Below are 24,984 nucleotides of genomic sequence, written 5' to 3'. Positions count from 1 at the left end.
CTTGTTATTGACTTGCTACATGTTTTGTAAGTTATATTCTTCTTTGGTATTGTATTCATTACAGGGACCTTAAAGAATAAAAAAAAGACACTCTAAAGGAAGTTTACATTGAACTTTGAGCCCATTCAAGCTACACTTAATGTTTATAACATTATTTAATTCATAATCTCGTTTTAGCGTAAGCTTAAAAAGAATGAGTTTCTATAAATCAAAGTCTGATACTTGTTAGAATTACCATGAATGTGCCAGAAAACTAACAGTTGAGATGATTGAGACTTTCTAAGAGTTTACCTAAACCCAGACCTATGAGACTTTACATAATTAAAGAGCTTAACTAAACCCAGACCTTTAAGGTCTTGAATGAATAATGAACAATTCTATTTAAGATGTTTTTAACAAATTATAACACTTCTTTAAAGCACATGAAGTCCTCTATCTATTGAAGCTGTGTTTGCACAATTCATACTGGACATAGTTGAAATAAGGAAATATATCGGTAAGATGGAAATTCTTAATAACTTTATCAATAATGCCAGTTCTTTGTTAGATAAAAAAAGTGGTAGAATATGTGATGCATAAACATAAATGAAATGATACAGCTGTTTGTGAAGATAAATTTACTATCTATGAATTTATCACTTAAATTAGAATCTTAAAATGAAATGGAACTAAATTATGAGAAGATTTAATGACAACAAATGTCACTGTTATATAAAAGTGTATAGAAATGCATATATATTAATAATAAATAATTTTAAACATCATTTGATTCTTATGATGAAGAGACTAAAGAAACATGGCCTATTCATGTCATTCAAAAAGTTATAAGTAAACAAAGATTATTCTAATAAGTTGAAGCATTCAAAGACATTAATTCATTCAGTAATTATTCAATGCTATGAAGAACTTTGTTGAAAGTGTTGAGTTGGTTTGGAACAAGATAGCAAGTGTAACGACTGATGAAGCCTGTGCTTTGACTGAGAAAAAGTTTTTTGTTTTTCTTATAAAATTAAAGAACAATGTTCCAACCATAAACTCTTACCTCTACACAAGAAAGTTTGTGCAAAGCTGCATTGAATATCAAACATGTTGTGAACCAATTATCTCAGTTATCAAACTTATCTTTAGGAAATATAGATCATGTGAAATACAACTAATAGGACTAACTGATGATTTTTCAAAAGGTTTAGATAATAATGAGCAAATAGATGTCATCTTAGATTATTCTAAGGCATTTGACAAAGTTCAACACCACAGCTTGCTTAAAAAATTAAAATATTTTGGCATTGATGGTCCATTACATCAATGGATTCAGGATTTTCTGATAGGGAGAGAACAAATTGTAATAATAGCCTCTAAATCAACACAACAGTGATAGGGAGAGAACAAATTGTAATAATAGCCTCTAAATCAACACAACAGTAAACTCAGATGTACCTCAAGGAACAGTCTTAGGTCCACAACTATTTTTAATTTACAAAAATGATTTACCAAATTGCATTAGTTCAGGAAATTCTTAGGAAAATCTATGGTGCTATACAGGGTGGAGGACACGTACTAACCATGAGATAAATCAATTGTATGAAGACCCACCGATAGTGACTGAAATAAAAAAGAACAGACTACGTTGGGCATGTCACCTTGAAAGAATGTCAGATAACAGAGGATTGAAAACTGTACACGGGCAAAATCCAAAAGGCAGGCAACCCAAAGGTAGACTGAATGCGATGGATTGATGATGTGGAGGCAGATCTGCAACAGCTTAGGGTTAGGGCGTGGAGACGAAAGGCCCATGAGAGATCTGAATGGAAGGATGTGTTGAAGCAGGCCAGAGCCCTCCATGGGCTGTAGTGCCAATGGGATGGCTGGATGAATTAGTTCAGGAAAAAAAAGTCAGATTATTTGCAGATGATTGCTTAATATATAGAACAATAAAAACAACACAAGATACAGAAATTTTACAAGAGAATTAGAAGAATTACATAATGGGAATCAAATTGGAGCATGTCTTTCCTCTCAGAAAAAAACTAAAACAAATAAATTCTACTTATCCTATTCATGGTAAACCAATAACAGACCAAAAACGCAAAATAAATGAAAAACTGTCATGGAATCCCACATATTGATGAAATTATTAAAAAATCAAACAAAGGGTTTAATAAAAGAAATTTTTACAAATCAAATAAGAGCATAAAACTAAAATGTTATTTAACCTTGGTTTGGCCAATATGCATCCTATGTTTTGGGATCAACAACTCAAGAAAACATTTAGAAACTAGAACAGATACAAAGTAGAGCAATGAGATTCATAACAAATGAATATTCAAATTTGATTAGAGTAACACCTTTAGTAAAATCCCCAGGACAGAAAACTTAAAAGTAAAATAACTTAAAAGTTATACATAAAACACTGAACCATAATCTTCAAATACAAAAACAAAACCTAATAAAATACTCAGACACAAAGAAAATGATAAATTCCTTGCTCCTTATGCTAGGACAAATTTGTTCAAATGTTTCTTCTTCTGTAGTACTATTAGAGCATGGCCTGAGCCAGAATCAGCAGAATTTAAGTCACTGATTAACATGCATGACTATATTGATCTAGGAACATGCATGGGACGTAATCATCATCTTTTTTGAAGTAACACCAAGATAAGAAGATCTGAGCTAGGGGGCTTAACCACAGGCAGTTCTGAGAAGTAGCCTACTTGAAGATTTGGAGAAAAAAACATTCCGATGTTCTGTACCAAAGTAGTAACCACTGGATTAGCATGGGTAAGGTATTAAGAATATGGAATCTCAAGGAAGAAATTGTTATGTTCCTTAAAGGACCTTGACTGTGACTTTGTAACTAATATTTCTAGTGAAGAGTTCGAAGACTTTTTTTGCCATCAGTATCATTGCAATGTGTTGTTTGCACATGAAATATATGTGAATTTTAAATCCTTTTCAAACAAAGTGCTCCCATTTCTCCAGACAAGCAAGTGAAAGGTTTTGTCATTTTCCTATACTGAAAGGTGAAACTATTTCTAGTGAAATGGTTGAAAAGTATGGCCAAATGTAAATTAAAAAGGCATACATAGTTAGCTATCATTTTTTTTTCTAATACATAGTTAGCTATCATTTTTTTTTCTAATACATAGTTAGCTATCATTTTTTTTTCTAATACATAGTTAGCTATCATTTTTTTTTCTAATACATAGTTAGCTATCATTTTTTTTTCTAATACATAGTTAGCTATCATTTTTTTTTCTAATACATAGTTAGCTATCATTTTTTTTTCTAATACATAGTTAGCTATCATTTTTTTTTCTAATACATAGTTAGCTATCATTTTTTTTTCTAATACATAGTTAGCTATCATTTTTTTTTCTAATACATAGTTAGCTATCATTTTTTTTCTAAGTTGTAAGTAAATATTTTATTTTATTATATAAGCCCCACACCCCACCCCAGCAGACCTAAATATTTTTAAAGCCACCCTCAATAGAAAAAGGTTGCCAACACCTGGCTTAGCACACAATTAACTCTTCTCTCCGTAATTATTTACCACATTCTGGTATAATCAACGTTAACGTTGGTATCGTCAGTTAGGAGAGAAAGGGTTAAAATGTCTGTTACTATTAATATTTAAGTCACCAGCCGTCAATAAAATGTCCTCTTACATTCAAACTTATGTTGCAGCAGCGGAACAGAAATATAATTTAAAACAAAAAACAATTCATTGGTTAGAATCAAGGCTGTAATTATGAATAAAATAATATGCATTTCAAATGTACATTAATAGACAAGAACAACAAAATGAGGGAGGTAGGCATGTCAACTGAAGAGTCAATTCAATGATGTCATTTCACAAACTTCTTTTGACAAGCCAATCAGGCCTCTACTTTCATTGATGACAATGTAACAACACGGACACAAACAGTACAATGAGATCTAGTAAAAGTTGGGGACTCAGCATAACAAGGGGAGAGCAATCATTTCATTTCAACCAAAATGCCAACTATATTACAGTTTTACAGGTGTATAAGGCACATAAAAGCATAACCTGTTCTAGCAAAATAAGTATACTGTAATACACTCACTTGAGATAGTCGATTAACAAACACTGAATCTTATTGATAAATAACAGAAAGATGACATTTCATGTACTGTTTACATTGGTTTTCCACTTATTTCTGAAATTGTGTTGTTTTTCCATGGTCAATTTTATACTTAAATTCATGCCTGATTTTGTTAGAACAGGTTGTCTTATTTAATATCTAAATGTGTATAGTTCGGGTGTAAAATATTTTCACAACCTCTCATCCATATAATGCATTGTGCATACACTTCTTTCTCATTTACATATAACATGTTCAATTCTATTGTATTGAAATCCTTAGTGATGTTTATTATCGTAGTCTTTGAGTTTATTGTGCTATTTAAATAAAGGTGGCATAAAACAATAGTTTCTATATTTACATACAAACTGCATAATTATATGGCCAAATGAAGCAAAAAAAAAATGAAAAGGTCAATGTCAAGACAAAGTGCATGCAATTAGTTTTAGTTGTTTCTCAGTAACAAAGTAGAGTTTTTGTCAAGTCAGTTCAAACAACAAGTTATTGAGGGAAGAAGAGGAGAAGACTCTTTCACTATTTAGTTCAAAGAGTTTTAGCTAGGGGCTAGGGTGTCATTCTTTTTAACATTCATTTCATTGGAAACAAATTGGTTTAAAAATCTCTACACTTCTGACTTTCACTTAAAAAAGAAAAGATGAGCTAAGTGTATCATCTCTTTCTGTGTGAGAGGAAAAACTCGTCAAATAGAAACATTAAAAAACTGCTGGTAACTTCCTATCAGACATTACAGTTCACCTCAACCACAGCAGTCTATTGCTATTAGAGTACAACTCAACCACAGCAGTCTATTGCTATAAGAGTTCACTTCAACCACAGCAGTCTATTGCTATAAGAGTTCAACTCAACCACAGCAGTCTATTGCTATAGGAGTTAATGTATGGAAAAAAAAACAGTTTCTCAAATGGCATTATTTATACATAATACAACTTAGTTTAGACCATGTACAGTAGCACCATTAAAAATAAACTTAAAATTTAATATGTGTACTTAAGCTAAAAAGCTTAATTTAATCTATAATAAATACAATAACATTCATTTATCTATAACTATAAATTAGCAAAGAATTTATTCCATAAATGTTATAGAAAGCATTACATTTTCTTCATCCATTACACTAACATAGAAAATATATGTCGGGTTCTTTTTATTGCAATATAGTCAACAGATCAAGGACAATTTAAAGATAAAATGAGATGGACTAAAATGACCATTAAAGGAACCCAGAAGATCGCAGGATATCTTCACACAGTCTTTTGTAGTACCAAATGTCTCCCTTCACACGCTTGCGATGAACGCCCATGAATGAATTCTTGGGGTGTGCACACACTTCTAGGTCAAAGGCCAGTTTAGTGCGGCCCCAGTCATCCGTAACTGTACACCTCAAGGAATAGCTGTGAAATATATATTGAAATAATTAAACTTCACTATACAATAAGTAATTCATTTGAAACATTGGTAATTCATTTGAAACATGATTTCAAAGTATTTCACAGAATTGATTTTAAGTAAATGAAAGTTCAACCCAACTTTGATTATCAGTTTACAAAGGTAATAAGTCCTAGCCATCGTCATAGACAATAACAAGCTGGATGCGGTAAATGAATTCTGCTATCTCAGAGATAAAAAACGCATAGGGAAGGCTGCCTCGATCTTCGCTAGACTTAGGTCAAGAGTTTGGGAAAACCAGAAGCTCACAACAGTGACCAAAATGGAAGTCTACAAGGCATGGGTTATGAGTACGCTACTGTGTGTCAGTGAATCGTGGACCACCTATGCAAAGCAAGAGAGAAAACTAAACTGAATCCATTTGCGCTGTCTCCGAAGGATCTTGAAAATCACATGGAAAAAAAGAGTGTGCAATACTGAGATCCTTGTATGAACAGGTATTGCCAGCATTTTTACAGTCCTCAGACAACGCCGAACGCCGCCTGCACTGGCTTGGACATGGAGGACAATTGCATCCCGAAATTCATTCTCTACTGACAACTCGCGACTGGCTCAAGAAAAACTGGTTGCCCCCACCTCCATTATATGGATGTAATAAAATGAGATCTCAAATCAGTGAACATCAATACTGACTATTGGGAAGACATAGCTCTAGACCACACTAGATGGAGAGAGACAAAGACCAAGAAAGCTATGGACAGCGAAAAAACATCGTCCTCAGCTCTGGAAGAAAAGCGTACCATCGGTAAAATAGCCAGCTCCTCTATCACCAAAGCGAAAGGGATATTTGTTGACAGGAGTGTCTCTCCAAAATAGGGCTCCACAGCCACATGAAAAAGTGTTTGAGATGAACCATAGTCACTCTACGACTGAATAAGGCCAACTAAGTCCTAGCCAATAGATTGTACCCATCTAAATTGGGTTATCTCAGAGACTTCAGTCCTGACCTTCAATCCTGAGCACAAGAATAATTTTCTTACATAAAGACAAAGTAAATTTATACTTTGGAAGGCTTTATAAAAAAAAAATGAGTTATGCAGGCATTTATATTAATTCATAATCTTTCTTATGAGGTTCCATAGTACTTTATCCATTTAGATATTTACCTAACTAGGCCTACTGCTCACAAAGTGCTTGAAAATTAGGTTGACATATCCAATATATTGATAAAGTACTGACTAAATACTATGCACTTGCCAATTAGGTTAACATAAATGCTACAAAGTAATAGACAACTACCTTGAATTTTTCATACTTAAAAGTGCCTGACAATTAGATTAGACATGTTATTATTGACAAATAATGTTTTACTTACTCGCTTTGTTTAAAAGGAATACATTTCATCTGTAATGTTTTCTTGAGTGTGGTCAAAACATGATCTGGGCTAAGCTCACTAGTCAGACACACATTGTGCAGCGCCTACATTCAAAGATAAGAGATGATTTGTAAAGAAGAAAGTATTTTTCAAGCATTGTTTAAAGCACCAGTACATAATTTGAATGAAACTAGAACTAGATATTGTCATGAACTAAGCAGCTGCTAATAATCTCAAAAGTTCTGGGCTTTGTGTGGAGAACAATATTCAAACCTGCTTTTTTACTATTTGAATATCTTCAAGAAGATAAAAATGGTGAGTATTGTATAAAAGGGATAGAACAAAGTTTAGAGTCAGGAAATTTTACATTATTTTTATATTTTAAAATTTTACTCTGTGGGTCTCATTCTAAAAATCAAGTTAATTCAATTCAATTATTAAGGTTTCAGTTTGGAATTGTGCTTTGCGATCTATTATCACTGGCATGCCTAGTGTTAATCACGAGATCTAGAATCATTGCAACATAATAAGACGCAACAAAATACCTAAAAGATGTTTAACAAATTCTAGACATGTGAAAACAAATCAGCCAGACTCTCTGAAATAGGTTCATAAGCACTGCAAAGCAAGCACTTTAAAATTCAGACTATGTGCTTTTTTTCCAGAAAAAAAAAAAAGTCTACTTTGAAAAAAAGATTCTCCGGTCATATAAGATTGTGACAACCAGTTCTGCAAATCCCAGTAAACTAATGGTTGATTAAGCTTAAAAAATTTTAATTAATCTCTTCTTCTAGAATACATTTTGTTGTAAAGAAAAAACAAATATCTGTTCCAGATTACCACAGAAGTTATTGGCTGGACTCTGATGAGGCAATAATGGAAGATTTGGATCAATCAAAACTGTGAAACAGTTTCATGTAGATGAGAAAAGTGTCCTTTATTGACCATTTTTGATCCATTACTTCTTAAAGTTAACACATAGAGAAAAAAATGTTAATGATTGCGCCATTTTGCCTCAAAATTTTATCCAATTATTTTGCTATATTTTGTTCTGACTAGACTAGCTAAAACGTACTGATATCAGCCCTTTTGGATAGCTAATTTTTCCACACACAATAAAATCAAATAGGGTCAATGTCACAGTCACTGCCACCTTTAAAGTAAAAACAAACTTGCACACCATTTATAGAACTACAATATAAAAAAAATGTGTTTTAACATTTGTATTAAATTAAATGATGTGCTGCACCAGTAATGTAGTTATTAAAGAAACTTTGTTTTTAAATTACAGACTTTTTCCAAATTGCAATTTAAACTCTTTCCCTTTCAGCCCACTTAAAATTCAAATGTGTATGTACCCAAGATACTAACTTTAAAATTGTTTTGTCTATGAGGGAGATAACATTGTCTCTTCAATAACCATCTTTCTGTATATATTGAATTGTTTCCATTGGTTTATGTCTTCAAGCCATAAATCTTTTTATAAAAATAACTTTTTTTTCCTACTTCAAATGAGTGACAAGGTGCCACTCTTCAAGAATGCATCATGTTTTAGTTTCAATGCTGTCAATGTAATCAACATACCCTTGCTTTTCTGGGACCCTCTATTAACGAGCCTTTCTTTTTTGGAGTTAACATGTTAAGCATTCGCTCTATACTGCCAAACACTGCCCCTTTCCGTGCAGACTTCTGACCACTAGATGGTGTTGACATGTGCATTTTGTAAAGTTCATCATCTACTGAACGAGAAGCAGCCCTGTTAACAATGAAAAAGAACATATACAAAATGAAATGCTCAGCATATTATACAAAAATAATAATTCTCTGAAATGCTCAGCATATTATACAAAAATAATAATTCTCTGAAATGCAAAGCTCAGCATATTATACAAAAATAATAATTCTCTGAAATGCAAAGCTCAGCATATTATACAAAAATAATAATTCTCTGAAATGCAAAGCTCAGCATATCTTTAAAAAAAAAGATAATTCATAATGTTCACAACTACATAGGCAGTCTACAACAAATACCTTTTTTTTTCCAAAGCCTGTTATAAAATCTAATTTGTAGTGTGTCAATTATCATTATAATATCTATTGTAATATAGACATAATTAAGATATAAATAAAATTGACTGGGTGGCATAATTGAGACTGATCGAAATGACTTAAATGGAATGTTTCTTAAGGCTTTTCTTGTACTGTGTAAAAAAAAAAATAGATAATTTTTAAAAATTTACACAACACATGCTAAAAGGTTCACTGAGTAAAGATATATTAGTTAGCATTATTGTAAAAGTTACTTTGCTTATTAATGTTTTATTATTGCAAAGCTAAGTTAGAACACACCAAACTGTTGTGACATCTTAATAGCTGTGTATTAATATTGCTTAAGGTTTTAGAAATGCAACAATGGCTGTCAGTCTGTGTCAGTCTCAGTTGACATTGCCTGATTTAATGTTCACGTCATGTTAAGAGGTTAAAAGACACGTGGAATTCCTGATGTAGAAAACAGGAAGTAGAATGAATAAAGTTGACTTTGAGTTCAGTGGTATATTTTGGACCGGGTGGTCAAGTTATATATTTTGGTCCGGGACGGACAGTAGCGACTTAGAAAAGTCGAGTAGTAATTTCAGTTAGATAGTAACTCTTAGGCAGTTGATGCCAGTGGTCTTTTTGAGACATGTATTTCTAGTATTATTCTGGATTATTTTGTACAGTGTTACCCACTGAGATGCGGACGTGATTTGTAATAAACTCTGGAGAGTTTAACGTATTGGATATTTTTTATACCGCTGTTATGCGGATAGTATTGTTTCTTGACTTGTAGCACTAACGAGTGCAGTATTATTATTGTTGTAGTCAAATAAACTTTATATTTGTCAGCTGAAACGGACTTAAGTCAATTTGTGGTATATATGTTTGTCACGTGTCAAGAGTACTCCAGGAAGCACGAACCCAGCATTCCACAACATTCGCATTCTTCAACATTACACCATTTAACCTTTTTACAGTCTGGAACCACTAGCTAATGGCTAAAGACAGAACATTGATAGAACTAGAAAAGCTGCATGCATGGTCTTGTAATACATGTTGATGGTTGCCAGCCATGAGCTACAAAAATAAAGGCTTATGGCAGAATCTTGATAGAACTACAAATGTTGCATATATTCTTAACATGTGTAGCTTGCAAGGGCTATATGGCTGGAAAATATTTTCCAACTTCTTACTTGGCTCCTTGTGTAGGTGACTGCTTGTCATCAACTCCCAATGTATTCAGTTGGGAATCATAAGAACGTGAGGGGGAAAATGTGTTGTTGTTAGCAAAAGCAGACTTCTCACAGACATCTGAAACAAACAAATTTGAAAGACAAATAGATGAACTATACTGATAAAACATAAATTGAGTATCACTCAAGTGTAGAAAAGAAGCTATAGAGATACATGATTGGTTGAAGCTATTTGAACAACCTATTAACTCTGTCAAAGGAAGAAATCTTCCAAACACTTTGCATAACTTCTTTTAGACACACTAGTTAGCCAACACTTACATTACATATTAGACTAAATGGGATGGCAATAGTATAATAGCATTTTGCTGTTGACAAGAAGTTCCTAGAATTTAATGTGAACAGTCCCCAGAAAAAAAACTCCTAGCTGACATAAATATGTTAGTTGATTTTAGTTATGGCTATTAAAAGAACTATTTATTAAAAACAAAAAGAAATGTTTTATTTGTTTTAAGCCATAACTTATTAAATTATTAAAAGATGAAATTAGATATTTAAAAAATGTTAAATATGTTTCTAATACATACATGAGTCATCCATTGAAGTAAGCTGAACTGGTTTTGTGTTCGTGGGTGACTGGAGTTTCATTTTCGGACACCTGGAAGGTGTGGCCCAAGATATGGGAGTCTGCGGGATGACAAACTCATTGTTGACTGTTCTCTGTCTGGCAGAAAGCTCGCCAGGATTTCGCTTCACTTGCTCTGTAGTTCTAGTAGCTTTGTTTTTGTCTGATGCTGCCTCTCGCTGTTTCTCTAGCATAATCTCTCTCCTTCCTGGCGTCCTTATGCTCTGTCGTTGGCTTGGCGTTTGAGAATTGCCATTCTTGCTATGAACAGGTACCTGCCTCACTGGAGGCTTTCTGGGGGTGTTCTCTGCTTTATTTGCAAGTTCAGATCTTTTCACTACATATACACTCCCTCTAGAAACAGTGTCCTTCTGTTGTGAGCTATACACGCTATAGATTTCTTTTCTAGCAACAGAGTTACTTGTTTTACCATCAGCATTCCTCCTATATTCTACATCTTTAGTATGTTTGTCTATTCCTTGCAATGCATCTGAAATTATTGTTATGGGCCTATTTTCTTTGTTGCTAGCCTTTGGAGATCGAAGATCATTAGCCTCAGTTTTTTTCACAGATTCAATTTCTTTGGGTGATTTCTTTGAGTCATCAGAAGACTTAGTAGGAGAAACAACTTGTTTCTTGGGTGAAATAATTTGTTGATCGTGGCTAGCATCTTTTGCCATTGCTCGCTTCTGAGCAAGCTCTTCTGGATTGTCAAAGTCAAGTTTTTCTCGAACTCTCCCCCTTTTTTCTGAATGCCTCACCGATTTAACATCTCTGTTCTGAGGCGTTAACACATAGGGTGAACTGTTGAAATCAACTCCAACCAAGTCTTCTTCAGAACTGTAGTGCCGCGACTGAAATGACAATTTATTTTTTTTATTAAACATGAAACATTAATATTTCTTTAAAAAAGCAATTTCATTAATATATTTGAAACTATTTTTTCAGATAATTACATAAATTAAAATTAAGTCCTTTTCAGACCTGCCTACCTAAAAAAGTCAAAATGTGTAACACTGATGGTCAAAATGTGTATTTTGGCACCAGAATATGTAACACTTGCACGATCAACTATTAAGTCAAATGTAATACTGGGTGTATATCTATCTATATATATATCTCTAAATATATATATATGGATAGATACAAAGACATATAATTTAAATCATATATGTTATATTTGTTAAACTGTCACTAGTAGCATAGGCCTAAATTTTAAATTTAGAATCTAAAATTTCTAAATATAGAGACTAGATCTACCTAACTACTAATACTACATTAATTTATATTAATATCTAATAAACAGTATAGAATCCAGTAATAGTAATAGTAGAGTAATAAAGATCAGGACTTGAATCTAGCGATCGAGATACCAGACCAGAAAAGACAAGTAGATCTAGAATCTAGACCTAGTCATTGCACTTCTTTCTAGATCTACATTGATTAGATCTAGTCTTGAGTCTAGATAGATCTAGAACCTAAATCTAAAATAAGATCAATAAGCTAGATCTAGAATCTAGACCTATCTAAATCTAGAATTTAGTTCTGAAGTGAGTGTTACCGATCCAGCGGATCTGCTACAACAGAAAATCTAGCTTAGTAGCTAGGTCTAGATCTACTGTATAATAAGTAGACTAGAATTACTAGATTTAGATCCATATATATCTAGAATCTAGATCTAAATCTACATATAGAAAATATAGATCTAGATCCATCTAGTCATTCTAGATCTAGAGGTCTATATTCTTTATAGACGTCTAGCTAAAATACTGTGTTTTGAATCAATAGCGCCATGATATTTTTTATTAAAATGAATACGGGAATTAGGAATTCTTTTTTTGCATTCGAATTTTTTTTTTTTAAAGCTCCAAAATAATTAATTACTAATGAAAAAAAAGGTAATGTTGGTGTAGTAGCTAACTGAATGGTACCAACCCGCCACTCTCACGTTATTCATTTCTAGACTACATCTAATTGCTATTAAGAACCAATCAACGCATAGATCTGGGCGCAATGTGTTCCCCCCACCTTTTCTGGGTTTTTTTCCTCCATAGAACAGCTTAGCATGACCTCCTTGACTGCTCATAAGCTAGTTTAGAGAGGGAGAAAAAAAGATACAAAATGCATAACGCGACGGGTTAAATTCATATTTGCGTACTGGCTGTCATTTTTGGGAGATTTTGCGTAATGAATAAGCATTTTGCGTAACGGTAGGCAGGTCTGCTTTTTAGTTAAGTTAAAGTTAAGCAAGCGAGAATAGGTGTTTTTTTTTATGACTCAGAAACCAATCTTGTACAGAGACTACCAAAAATAAAGGACAAGATATACTTTGCTAAAATGTATTATCCATTGTGACAACTAACAAATGTATGTATTAAGCCCAATTACATTGGATGTATATATTGCTATAGAACCCACTTACTCTGGATCTATCATTTCTTGCAGGGTGTCTACATAGTAATCTGACTGGCTTGCCTTTCATTTTTTTCTCAAGCAGCAGAAAGTAGGTTGCTGTTTGGTAATCATATTTCCACTGAAAGCCAACACAAATAGATTCTTCAAGCATTTGGACAAAAAGGCAAAGTAAATCAAATGTAATTACTTGATATATTCAACTTGTTTTGTCTTAGATAAGGCCAAGAGAATAAAATACAAGGAAGGGACAAGGAGAAAAACCTGTAAAATTTCCTCTTCCATTTGCGATCTTGTTTTCCCATAATGCACAGCTAATTCTGTGATACAATCATCATCTAAGCTTTTCTGAGGACAGAAAAAATAATAACACATTTTTTTTTACATAAATCAAAAACTTGGTTCAACAATTGTTTTAAGCTAAATAATTCAAATACCTTATATTTGCTTTTCCATTCTATTGGGACATTGACATTTTTGGTTAGCCATGGATGCTTGAGTAGCTCTGCAATGGGAATCCTTTTCTTGGGATCAATTTGGAGTAACTGAGAAATTAATTCCTTGCTCCCATCACTCAGCCATTCAGGAAACTTATAAGAGCCAGTCTTCAAGAGAAATATAATGATTCATTATCACAAAGTTTAAAAACTAATGCAAATTTGTCAAAGTAGTTTTCATAAAGAGTATTATACTGCAGATCTCTGAAGGGACAATGCAAACCTATTTTACGATTCTTTACACTTTAGATTTATGTTAAACTGACTGAAGGGCATTATGTGGGAAAAGTCTAAATTCAACTGTTTTAAATAATGTGTGCATACCTTAATTTTTTTATACAACTGTGTGATACTCTCATCATCAAAAGGTAAAAATCCACACAGCAAGGCATACAACAACACACCCATACTCCACTGGTCAACCTTCAATACATTAGGAAAGTAGCATAGACATAAATTCACAATTTACCACATTTTTTCATGCTAATCTAAAAATTTATAATCTATGTTGTTTTTTTAAACAGTTCTCAAAAAGTTATATAAAAATAATCACAATTTATCACATTTGTCATGCTAAGCTGAAAATTTATAAGCTAAGTTTTTTTTTTTAACAATTCTCAAAACGTTATATTTAACAGGAATATACTTAAACCAATTATGTATATGTTTTAAAGATGTACGTCACAGGCTTTAAAAACAAAGCACTGTACAGTAGACAAGATTTCAAAATAATTCCCAAGTTACATGCTTGAAGCTATGTTAAGCCTTTTAGCTATTGAAATGTTTAGGAAATAGATCATTTCAAAAGTTTGTTTAAAACAAATGTTCCCACAGTAAATCAGTTTGATATATTTAACTGTGTACTATTGTCAATTAAACAGCAAAAACTAACATAACCAACCATCTATTTACCTCTGAGCCCAAATACTGCTTTCCTGAGATCAACTCAGGGGCAGCATATGCTGGACTGCCACATAAGGTCGTCAATAAACTTTCCATACCACCCTGCAAGGAAACCAAAGAAAAAAAATACAAATGAAACAGGTTTCAAGCTGAAATGACATGACTGATGACAATTTTAATTCCTTTTACAAAATTGTCTGTAAATTTATTTCCATAATAAAACTGCCTGCATTTCAAGACCCCCCATTTGGCCAGTGTATTATTCAAAAATACTATTTTAAAAAATTAATTAAATTTTTTTTTTAATTATTGCATCCTCATAGATTTGAACCAGACATTCTGATGTAGTCTAACACTTAACCAACTGAGATATTCAAATAACAAAAACTAAATAAAACTATACATATGTAGTTTTTAAATGTGGTGGACTATTTACAAGGTTGGCTCAAATTGCAAATAAAGAATCGTTTTCAGTAAATTTAGCCACTGTGGTTTTGATAAGGAAAGGTGATTAATTGTTATAGGCACACAGAAAGTAGTAACTGGTTAAATTAGAATCTAATTTTTTCATCCACAGGATATGATATTTGATATTTTGGTTTTTTGGCACCTCTGCAAAATTTAGGCCATGTCGTGCCCATAATCCCTCAAGGTTTATTCTCACTTCATATCACAAGAGCTAATTTTTTTTACAGTTAAGTCATTACAAACAGGTAATGAGTAAAAGGATGGTTAAAAGTTGTAGCAACTAGGTAAACTATATCTTAAAAGAAAAACTTAGCAGACGAAATGTTTAAGAAATGAAATGAGAACCTGACTTAGTCTTAATAATCTGAAATGAATTTTTCAAAATATCTTTCAGAAGTAGAATATAAATTGAAACAATATTTTAAAACAAATTAGAAGCACAATTTAATATTTTAAATATGGCATTTCACAATGTTAAGAATTAAAACATTTATATTTGACAAGGAATTCTTAATAACATTTGAATCATAAAAGATATGGACATGTTGAGGGCAAAGGTTTGGGAACTCAAAGATACAAACCTTGGGTTTGGCACAAAGACCAAAATCAATCAGCTTAATGTTTTGATCTTCATCAAGAAGTAAATTTTCCTAAGCAGAAAAAAGGTAAATCAATAAAATGGTAGCTGCATATTTAAATTTTAGATTTTATGTAGAGAAGTGTCAATGTTGTTTACATAAAATAAAAATAAAAATTAAAAAAAAAAGAAAGAATTTCATTTTTTAATTACTAGATTAAGTAGTATTTTTTTTTAATAATTAATTTAATAACATTTAAGAATGATTGTGTGTGTGATGTAACTTACAGGTTTTAAGTCTCTGTGAGCAAAGCCACAATCATGTATGTATGCTACAGCTGCAACTATTTGCCTAAAGAAGATCTGAGCCTCAGACTCATCCAGTCGATCTTTAGAAACTATATAGTCGAAGAGTTCTCCTTCAGGACAATACTGGGAATGGAGAAGAACGTAAGTTAACTTTTGACCACATGCACAAAAAGAAAAATATTAAGCAAAAGAAAGTAACTGATCATAACATCATCTACTTTTTAATTAAACCATTTTTCACAACCAAATATCTTAAAAACATTGTTTGTTATATATTTTAACACTTAAATTAAATTATTAAGGATTTCAATCACATGACAAAAAAGAGATAAATTTTAAAGACAATCTGAAACTAACGGTCTAGGTTCTCACCTCCTGTTTGGTATATTCCTAAAATAAATAACGCATAGAGGTCTTAAGTACAACACACTAGAAGACATATGACTATCTAAGGCTGTCACACCAATGCCCACCTCTAGAACTAGGAAAAACTTTGTCTCTGTTTCAATGACCTGAAAGAGCTTGCAGATGTGTTGATGGCAAAGTTCTTTCATGGCAGCTATTTCTGTTGTGACCCTGGGCAACTCAGCCTGTGGAAATCACCAATATTATAAGAAAATCTTATCTTTAAAAAAAAATAATTTTAGAATCATTTATAATCACCTTGCAAAAGAGTATCTTTTAAAGTACAGACAATAATCACCATGCACGAGACAATATCTTTTAATTTAAATTATAGACTATAGAACAACAATTCATTTAACATCCTTACATAGCTATCTTTTAAATTACAGACAGAAAAATCACTGTTACATAAACCACCAAGTAAATGTCTCATCTAAACACCCTGATTCCAAACAATAAAATCTTTCCAATTAATATGATAACCAGTGGCTCAGTTGTTGTAATAATACTCTAATGTATCATAACTCTAGCATTAATCAAGATTATTTTGGTTAAAATCTTCAATAGAGTTAAGAGATCCCAACATATTTAAATCTCGTGCTGATGTGCTGTCAGAACCAATGAACTAATCCTGTTTGATTATGATCTGCTAACATCTCATCATTAATTTTTATTAACAAAAAAAGAGTCACAGCTTACCCCAAGAGTTTTTTTATCCATTATTTTTATTGCTACTTTTTCACCTGACAATGCATGATAGGCTAATTTCACTTTGGCAAATCCACCTGGAATGTAAATTAGCTTTTTTTTTTCTAATTTATAAAAATGTGTATTCATAATGCTAAAACATTAGGATTGGGATAGGCGAGCTCCTAATTTAGCTATAAATAGGAGCTACTATTGTGTATGTATCCTGTAATGTTCCTAGCATTGCATAAACAATAAAAAATACAAATTTCAAATCCTAATTATATTACCCCACCCATCAAGCACTAAACACCAAGTCCATAATTCTGGACTAAAGACCTACAATAAGCATCTTTTTTTTTTATTTAGATATCTATTGATGTGAATGCAAACAATATCTCAATGATAGAATTTAAGATGACCCAACTCATGTAAGTTCCCTTAGGTTTGGAAAGCTTCCCCATGAAATTTATTTCCTGACACACAAAAAAGTCAAGACATTTAATAAATACTCTAGAAGCATTTATATTTAGAAAAGCTTTCCAATTAATTTAAAAGGAAAATGCACACAAACCAATACCAATATTTTCTTTCAAAATGGTTAGGGTTAGGTTTAAAAAAAATGTAAAAGGGTTGGATGATTATTACTACATATGACATAAAGAGTAATAAAATGGTATTAGTAAACTACAGACCTGAACCAATAGTCTCTCTGAGATGATAAAATCCTTTTAGCTCTGGATAGAGAGACATCTTCACACTATTATTTGATAGGCTGCAACACATTAGATTCTTTTATTAGAATTTACAAGTGTCCCTTTAAGAAAAGTGCCATTATTAAAAATGGTACTGTAAAAAAAAATAAATGTTAATATATATATCTTTATTTTTTTGTAAACCCCATCCTTATAGGCATTTTCCCCTTTAACAAACAATTAAGGAGGAAATTAAAGGTGCACCGGATAGCATTTATTGATATTCTTCCATACCTACATGTCTAGTAAATAGCTATATGCTGACCATTTTGCAAAACTTCATAATAGCATACCTTAGATGTTATATTTGTTTTTTTCACCTTATTGTTTTAAACTCTATTACTCATTGATGAAGCCAATCAGCATTTCTTAACAGATACTAAAAACTTATCTGTGTAACTTGTTTGTCAATGTAAAATATATGCATGTATATTGTACTCATTTTTAAGCTCTTAAAAGTTAAGTGCAATCTGGGTTGTATAAAGGGTAGATGCATGTCTTCATGTATTTTAGATCATCAATTAGTCACCATAAACCATTTCCTGTCCTGGCATCTAGGGCCTGATACATAGTGGCTAAGTACATGTCATAAATAATTACAGTAACTTGACACTCCCAAATTATTAAAAATATCGTTATGAAATCAAGACACACAATTCTGTATTACAAGTGGAATTTAACACATTAGGAAAAGTAATTTAACAGTATTATTTACAGTGTCAGTATGCTGTCTTAGCATGTTGTGTTTATCCATTCTAGCTTAAAAATGGTATCAATAAATTCAGTGTCAAGGACTAAACAAATAAGGAGTAGGAAGTGTTTAGCTCTCCTTTTAAAGAGGGCCCTGGTCAGAGTCTTTTACGCTAATATACACAAATCTGAGCTTTGTACTTTTAACGCTAATAATATACAAGACTCGGAACCTTGTACTTTTATCAGCACATATCTAACCCAAAATTAGTTGTATTTACTGGCTTACTCAGATATGAGATACAGTAATATACCTGTGGTCTGTGTAGCAAAAGGTCACTCTAGTAAGTGTGTTTTATAGTCCAGCCTCCTAATTGCAATTTATCTTCAAGTAAGCAAACTCAGTACCCGTGTAGAGGTGTGGCTTGTAGCCCAGCCTCATAATTGATATTGAATTCCAAGTAAACAAACTCATACCCGATTATCCATGTAGAGGTGTGGCTTGAAGTCCAGCCGCCTAATTAAGATTTACTACCAATTAAACAAACTCAGTTCCCTCAGTGTCAACATGCTGACATTACATCTATCCTGACTTAACGTGGTAATTAATGTTATAGACTAAATAAATTGAAGTTGTTCATCTCTACCTCTGGAGATATACCTGCACAGCTAGACAGATGTATTGTTCGTGTGACGTAGTTAATTAACCCACTAAAAAGGTGAAGACAAAGTAGAAAATGTGCCAGCCATTGCTGCTGTGTATGTAATGTGCATTTATAATGTAGAGTTTCATTTATTAACGGCCTTGTTTTTGTAATAAGATGTGTTTGGTGTATATTCATATATTTTTAAGCACATTATTTTGTTTGAAATATAAACTTTGAATACATTCCACAACAGACATTAATGGAACCACATCCACTTTAAACATATTAATAGGAATGTGGGCCAGAGCTACTATCCGGTACATCCCTAAATAAAGATACCAAATCAATATCTAACTTACTTCTTTACCTTTTTTTTTTTAATTTGTGGTCTTGTTAGATCTTTATCTTCAAAATTACTTTCTGGCCATCATTCTAATAAATATAAAGAATATTAATCAAACTTAATTTTTTTTAAATCATTTTTTTTTATGTACCGGTATTAAATCTAAGATTTATTATATTAATAATAATATTAAGGGGACTAATGGGTTAAACTAGATCAATAATGAAACCAAGGTATATATATTGACAATGAACCAGTGGGGTGTTACAAACATGGTAGTATTCACTTATATATATATATATATATATATGAAAGTTATATATGTCGTATATGAAATATGACATGATGTAGTCAAACGTGTAAGTGAACACAAGTATTTTGTAAGCAAAATTAGCAATAAAAGTGAATGCTTGATCTTATAGAGAGAAATGAAATTCTACAACGCAAGCTAATTTGACTAATACTGAAATGAAATACAATTTTAAAAATTCATGACATTCTTGAACCCCTTTGTCAGCACATAGTGCCCAAGTCACACATAGTTTGAGAACCCAGAGACTAACTGATCTATGGAATCAGACAGCCAAATTAATGAGATTGGGATGAATAGAACTAGACTCTATAAACTCAAGATCTAGATTTGTGAGGTAGTAGAGAATTAAGTTGTATTTAATTAGCTTTTATATACTTTTCAACTCCACCATCTGCTAGTCCCAAGCTTGGGTGAGAAAGGAAGAGGGTTTGGCATGGGGCTACCAACCCCACTCTGTAAAACCTCAATTCAATTGCCACACAAAAAGCAAACTTTAAATATAATGATAATTTTACTTGTGGAGAGGGCGGCCAACCCACCGATATACTTTTACTAAAAGTAGATCTCTTCAGAATCAATTCTGTAGGAGACTGAAAGTAAAAAGATGGATCTAATATCATATTATCATGGATGTTCTCACACTGTCAGACTAAACTACTAAGTTCTAGAATATGTCTACTCAAGAATTGATGGTCATTTCACATTTGGCAATTATATGAGGTTAGTTTTGATCCTAATGTATTAAAAAAATTTAAATAGAACTAGACTTTGAATCTAGATTGGATCTGATTCTAAAATCTAAACATTGTGTACAATCTAATTGGTGTTTAGTCAAGTCAAACTTTCTATAGATGTTACAACTTTTTTACTAGAGGCATTCTAGGTCTACTACATTCTAGATTCTATATAATATGTTTGAACCATAAAAGTCTATACCATGTCACTTTAGTGTCTTTAGTGTTACTGTCAATACTGTTAGTAATTTTTAGGTAATTAATATGTTATTATATAACTGTTACAAGTAATCTAATCTAGTAATCTAGAAGTAGATCTAAATTTACTTTCTAGACTAGTTTCAGTATGTTCTTGTAAGAAAACAACAAGTTTAAGTTATTAAAACTTATTACTAAAGACAAAGTAAAGACACTAGAAGTTAAAAACGTTTTCTAAATTTTACTAAAGTTAAAGTAAATAAAGTCATTGTAAAGTCACTTAAACTTTACTTAAAGTGACTAGGGTCTAAACTCTAAAGTTAAACTCAAAGACTCAAATAAATAGTAAAAGTTTAAATTTAAATACTCAAACTACTCAGACTCAAAGTTACTAAGAGTAAAGAGTCTAGTCTAGAAATGTAGATCTAAAGTTTAAGTTTACACAGTCTTTATTTACTTTTTAGTTAATTAAGAGTTTAGACTTTCACTTTTAGAGTTACGACTAGTGAGTCTAGATTCTAGATTTTAGATCCATGATATTGATAAAGAATCTGCACATATTAGTGACATATCACTGTTTAAGTTTAGACTTAACTGACTTTAGTGTTTTAACTGTTTAATAAAATAAAAATTAATATTATTAATAAAATGTAATTAAACACTAAACTGTCTACTCAGACTGAGTCAGACTACAGTCACTACTGACTACTCTAAACATAAAACTTTAACATCATTTAACATGATTAAAACAGTGACCAGTCCAGTCCCAGTGATACGTGCAGATTCTAGATATGGATCTAGTCTAGTCTACTGTCTAAATTTAGAATCTACAGCCTATGATTTTAATCTAGATCTAATGATCTAGTATCTTACAAGATATCCTCATTAAAATTTAAGAGAAATCCAATAAATAAATAATAAATCAGTAAGGCTTGTTTTGAAAATTGAAATTACCTCTTCCTCAAAGGCAGATTTTTCTATTGTGTGACTAAAATAAGCCAAAATAAGAATTATTATTTTTAATAATATATTTTATTTTAAACAAAATATTAATAAATTTGGCAATTTTATTTTACATCATTTTCATCAAAATGCATACTTTGTTGATACGATATCGACGCAAAATTGACATTTTTTTTTGCAATCTTATCTATTTGATTTTCAAAAAGATAAAATTGAAACAAACATGCCAAGAACATAAATCTAATTATAATAACGTATGATAAAATAAATGTTTGTCCCTTTTTAAAGGGACTGACGAGCTATATAAAGACTATAGAAGACAAGGGCATACTTTTTAGACCCATAGAAAAACACAATGAACACAGGCCTACCCGTAGGACGAAGTCTAATTACTTTCTTTTTGAAGATATGTCTGTAATTAATATGATGAACTGCTTCATTTGTCAAAGTTGGGTCTTGAGTCTTGATAGTCATGAAAATCTTCTGACTTATAGCAATGGTTTTATTTTTAATGAGACACGGCAACACGTGAAAGTGCATGCAATTGTGAGAGTATGGGAACAAAATATAATAAACAAGATTACCAAGAGAGATTGTGTTTTCGTACAAATTCAGAGGAGGCCCCGACGAGTTTATAATACCTTTCAGACCATACTATCTGTAGAGCACATGAAGTAAAGGACATTTGTTTCTGTAAGGAGGCTGGTTTCATAAACCGTAAACCATATCCTCTTTGAATGCCCCTTCCTAACCTACCTTAGGCAGACACTACTTCCACTACAGCCCAACATAACCAACACCCTGTACGGCAGTGCTGAACAACTGAAGAAAACAGCACAATTTTTTTCCTTGGCACAGTATGCAAAAGAGCTCATAGCTCAGCAGCAATAAAGCTAGCTAGATGAAGTAACAGTTATCAAATTAGGCTGGCTAATTTATTTGTAAAGAAACAAAAAACTTAATTTTTTTAGCTATACATCCATTTTTTTGTTTAAATTATACATTATTACGAGTACGAGACATCAAGCATCTTTTAAGTTAGAAACATGAAATGTAGGCCTATACCGTTTTCGCGATTAGCGTTTGCAACAATCTCAACTCTAAACTGTTTGAACAAGACATTTCAAGATTTCTCCGTTGAAGCTATTTGCCTCGACTTTCGGTAAGTTAATTAGAACGTACTTTTGTGTCTCTACACCGATATATACGTCTTAGGCTACTTAACACGAAGATCACGATCATTACATATATAGGTACGTGCACCCATTACATAGGACTTAATTATATAGGCCTACACTGGCGGATCCCCTCCCCCTCATATTCAATTCCTATATCGAGTCGCCCCACCCTCTATTCTCTGTCAACTTCAATCATTAGCAATAACTATCAAATAAAGAGGGGACTTTTACATGACTTGTTTTCACTCTATACCGTCCCCTCCCCTTTCCGACGAAATTATGACTGTTAAAACAGATTAGTCGAATATGGAGACTACGAATTGCGCATGCTAAAGAAAATTTAGAATTCACGAGAATAAGTATAAGAGTAACAATTGAGATAAGTTCTTAACCATAAATATTTTTTTCCTAGTCTCCGTTTTCCACATTTGCTCAATCTTGAGATTTTTTTTGTCTATTGACTTAATTTCTCCTCCCTCTTTCCAAATGTTTGTATTCAGAGCATTGAAGTGTAGCTCTGTAACTTATACATGAACGTCTATTTCAAATATTAATTTTTGAAGACATTTTTTTTATTCGGCGGCGACCCCAAAGCCTCAATCTAAATCATGTTTTTCATAATGTGGTGTACATGGGTTCAACCTCCCCCTCCAAATGAAATCCTCCCCCCCCCCCCAATCCCGGGAGGGGAATTTTGTGACCGATTTTTTCGCTTTAATTTGTTGTTTTTTTAGGTGAGATTTTAATGTTAAACCCTTCCTTCACTTCCCCAGCTAACTAAAAGGGGGGATTTTAAAATTCCCTCAAGGGAGTTTTGAGGTTAACCCCACTCCCTCTTCTATAAAACAAAAAATAATGCAAACGACAGTCACCTAATTCCATGAGCGTAGCCGAGGGGGATTTTGAGATTAAAACCCTCTCCAAAATTATTTTTTACAATAAAAACCCCTCGTCAATATGAGACTAAAGCATAGGCACAACAGTTACTAGATTCTTCGAGAGTAGCCAAGAGAGGTTTTGAGTTTTAACACCCCCCCCCCCCAAATCAAGCGGGGTTTGAAGCTGAAAACCACCTCTTCAATATAAAGCAAAACAATGTCACAAAATTCTATGAGCGTAGCCAAGGGGGTTTTGAGTTTACCCCCACCCTCTCCAGATGGCTTTAAGTTTAAAACCCCTCCAGATGGTTTGTTAAAAAATCCCTTTTCAATATTATTCTAAAGCCAACTACAGTCACTAATTCTGTGAGCGTAGCTGAAGGGGTTTTGAGTTTTTGTTTTTTTAACTCCACATATTGTTTAGTTTAAAACCCCCCACCAGATGGTTTTGACGATAAAACTTCCATTTTCAATATAAAATCTAAAGCAAACTAGTCACCAAATTTCATGAGCGTGGCCAAGGGGAGTTACTGATTTCTACCAGTCGCTTGGCTCCATTATTATAATGTAGTGAATAGTAGATATGGTTTTTGAACTAAAATTTTTTAATAGCAGGAGAATGCACTGTAGATACCTCAGAATATGCATTTTTTTGTTTCAAATACGGGAAATAGTGCCCTGGCTGGTAAGGGATGGGTGTCTTTACACTAATTTCAGGAAAAACCTTTTCTAAGGGAAAAATAAACGTCATCTGAAAGTATGAAGGGTCAGAATGTAATAAAGGTTAATAATGTTACACACACACACACGGCGGGGGGGGGGGGGGGTGAGAAAAAATCCTGGCTGCACCCATGGTGGGGTATCTTTTTCTTTTCATAGAACAAATTGGTTGTATTTGCATTGTAGATAGGACCTATACATTCATATTAGAGTATTTTTCAAGTAAAGACGATTCAAAAGTTTCTTAAGAATTAGACATTTTGCACATCAAAATGGTCCAATATCCAAAAAGCGCTTTGACGTCTTATTATTTGTACCAAAACAGGCAGACTACAAGAGTGACAGAATCACTGGAATTGGCAGTGTCAATGTAGACCCTTGTAAGACCCTTTTATATCAAAGCCATCATAGAATGGGTGTAATCTTAATAAATAAATACAATTAGCATGGAGTTTGTAGCTTTGGAAAACAAAAGGCATTTCCATGGGGAGAGCACCAATAACAGAACATCACGTTAAAACAAAGTCCTAAAGGAGACCATCGTATGTTAACATTGCAAGGAAA

General features: G+C 32.5%; 1 protein-coding gene across 9 annotated transcripts; it reads right to left on the bottom strand.

The window, feature by feature from the left end:
- Positions 1-3,727: 3,727 nt before the first annotated feature.
- LOC106056256 (maternal embryonic leucine zipper kinase-like) lies at positions 3,728-21,665 on the bottom strand. 9 transcript variants are annotated; one of them, XM_056019494.1, is made up of 18 exons: positions 21,555-21,614; positions 20,265-20,339; positions 19,464-19,525; positions 17,697-17,778; positions 17,014-17,099; positions 16,383-16,499; positions 15,889-16,032; positions 15,605-15,673; positions 14,565-14,657; positions 13,977-14,075; positions 13,593-13,760; positions 13,420-13,503; positions 13,166-13,276; positions 10,706-11,597; positions 10,119-10,236; positions 8,473-8,644; positions 6,889-6,992; positions 3,728-5,518 (listed from the first exon to the last, which is right to left on the bottom strand). In XM_056019494.1, exons 4-18 carry the CDS (start codon positions 17,752-17,754, stop codon positions 5,338-5,340), a joined length of 2,496 nt encoding a protein of 831 aa, XP_055875469.1. In that variant the 5' UTR covers positions 17,755-17,778; positions 19,464-19,525; positions 20,265-20,339; positions 21,555-21,614; the 3' UTR covers positions 3,728-5,337. The 9 variants fall into 9 exon arrangements, with proteins under 9 accessions (XP_055875469.1, XP_055875472.1, XP_055875470.1 ...); XM_056019497.1 differs by having other exon boundaries at positions 17,697-17,776; positions 19,453-19,525; positions 21,555-21,577; XM_056019495.1 differs by having other exon boundaries at positions 17,697-17,776; positions 19,461-19,525; positions 21,555-21,577.
- Between the last annotated feature and the right edge of the window lie 3,319 nt (positions 21,666-24,984).

Source organism: Biomphalaria glabrata, chromosome 2 (assembly GCF_947242115.1).
Source record: "Biomphalaria glabrata chromosome 2, xgBioGlab47.1, whole genome shotgun sequence".
Classification (NCBI taxonomy): domain Eukaryota; kingdom Metazoa; phylum Mollusca; class Gastropoda; family Planorbidae; genus Biomphalaria; species Biomphalaria glabrata.
The sequence above is the reverse complement of the archived record's forward strand: the minus strand, read 5'-3'. Positions and strand labels throughout refer to the sequence as shown.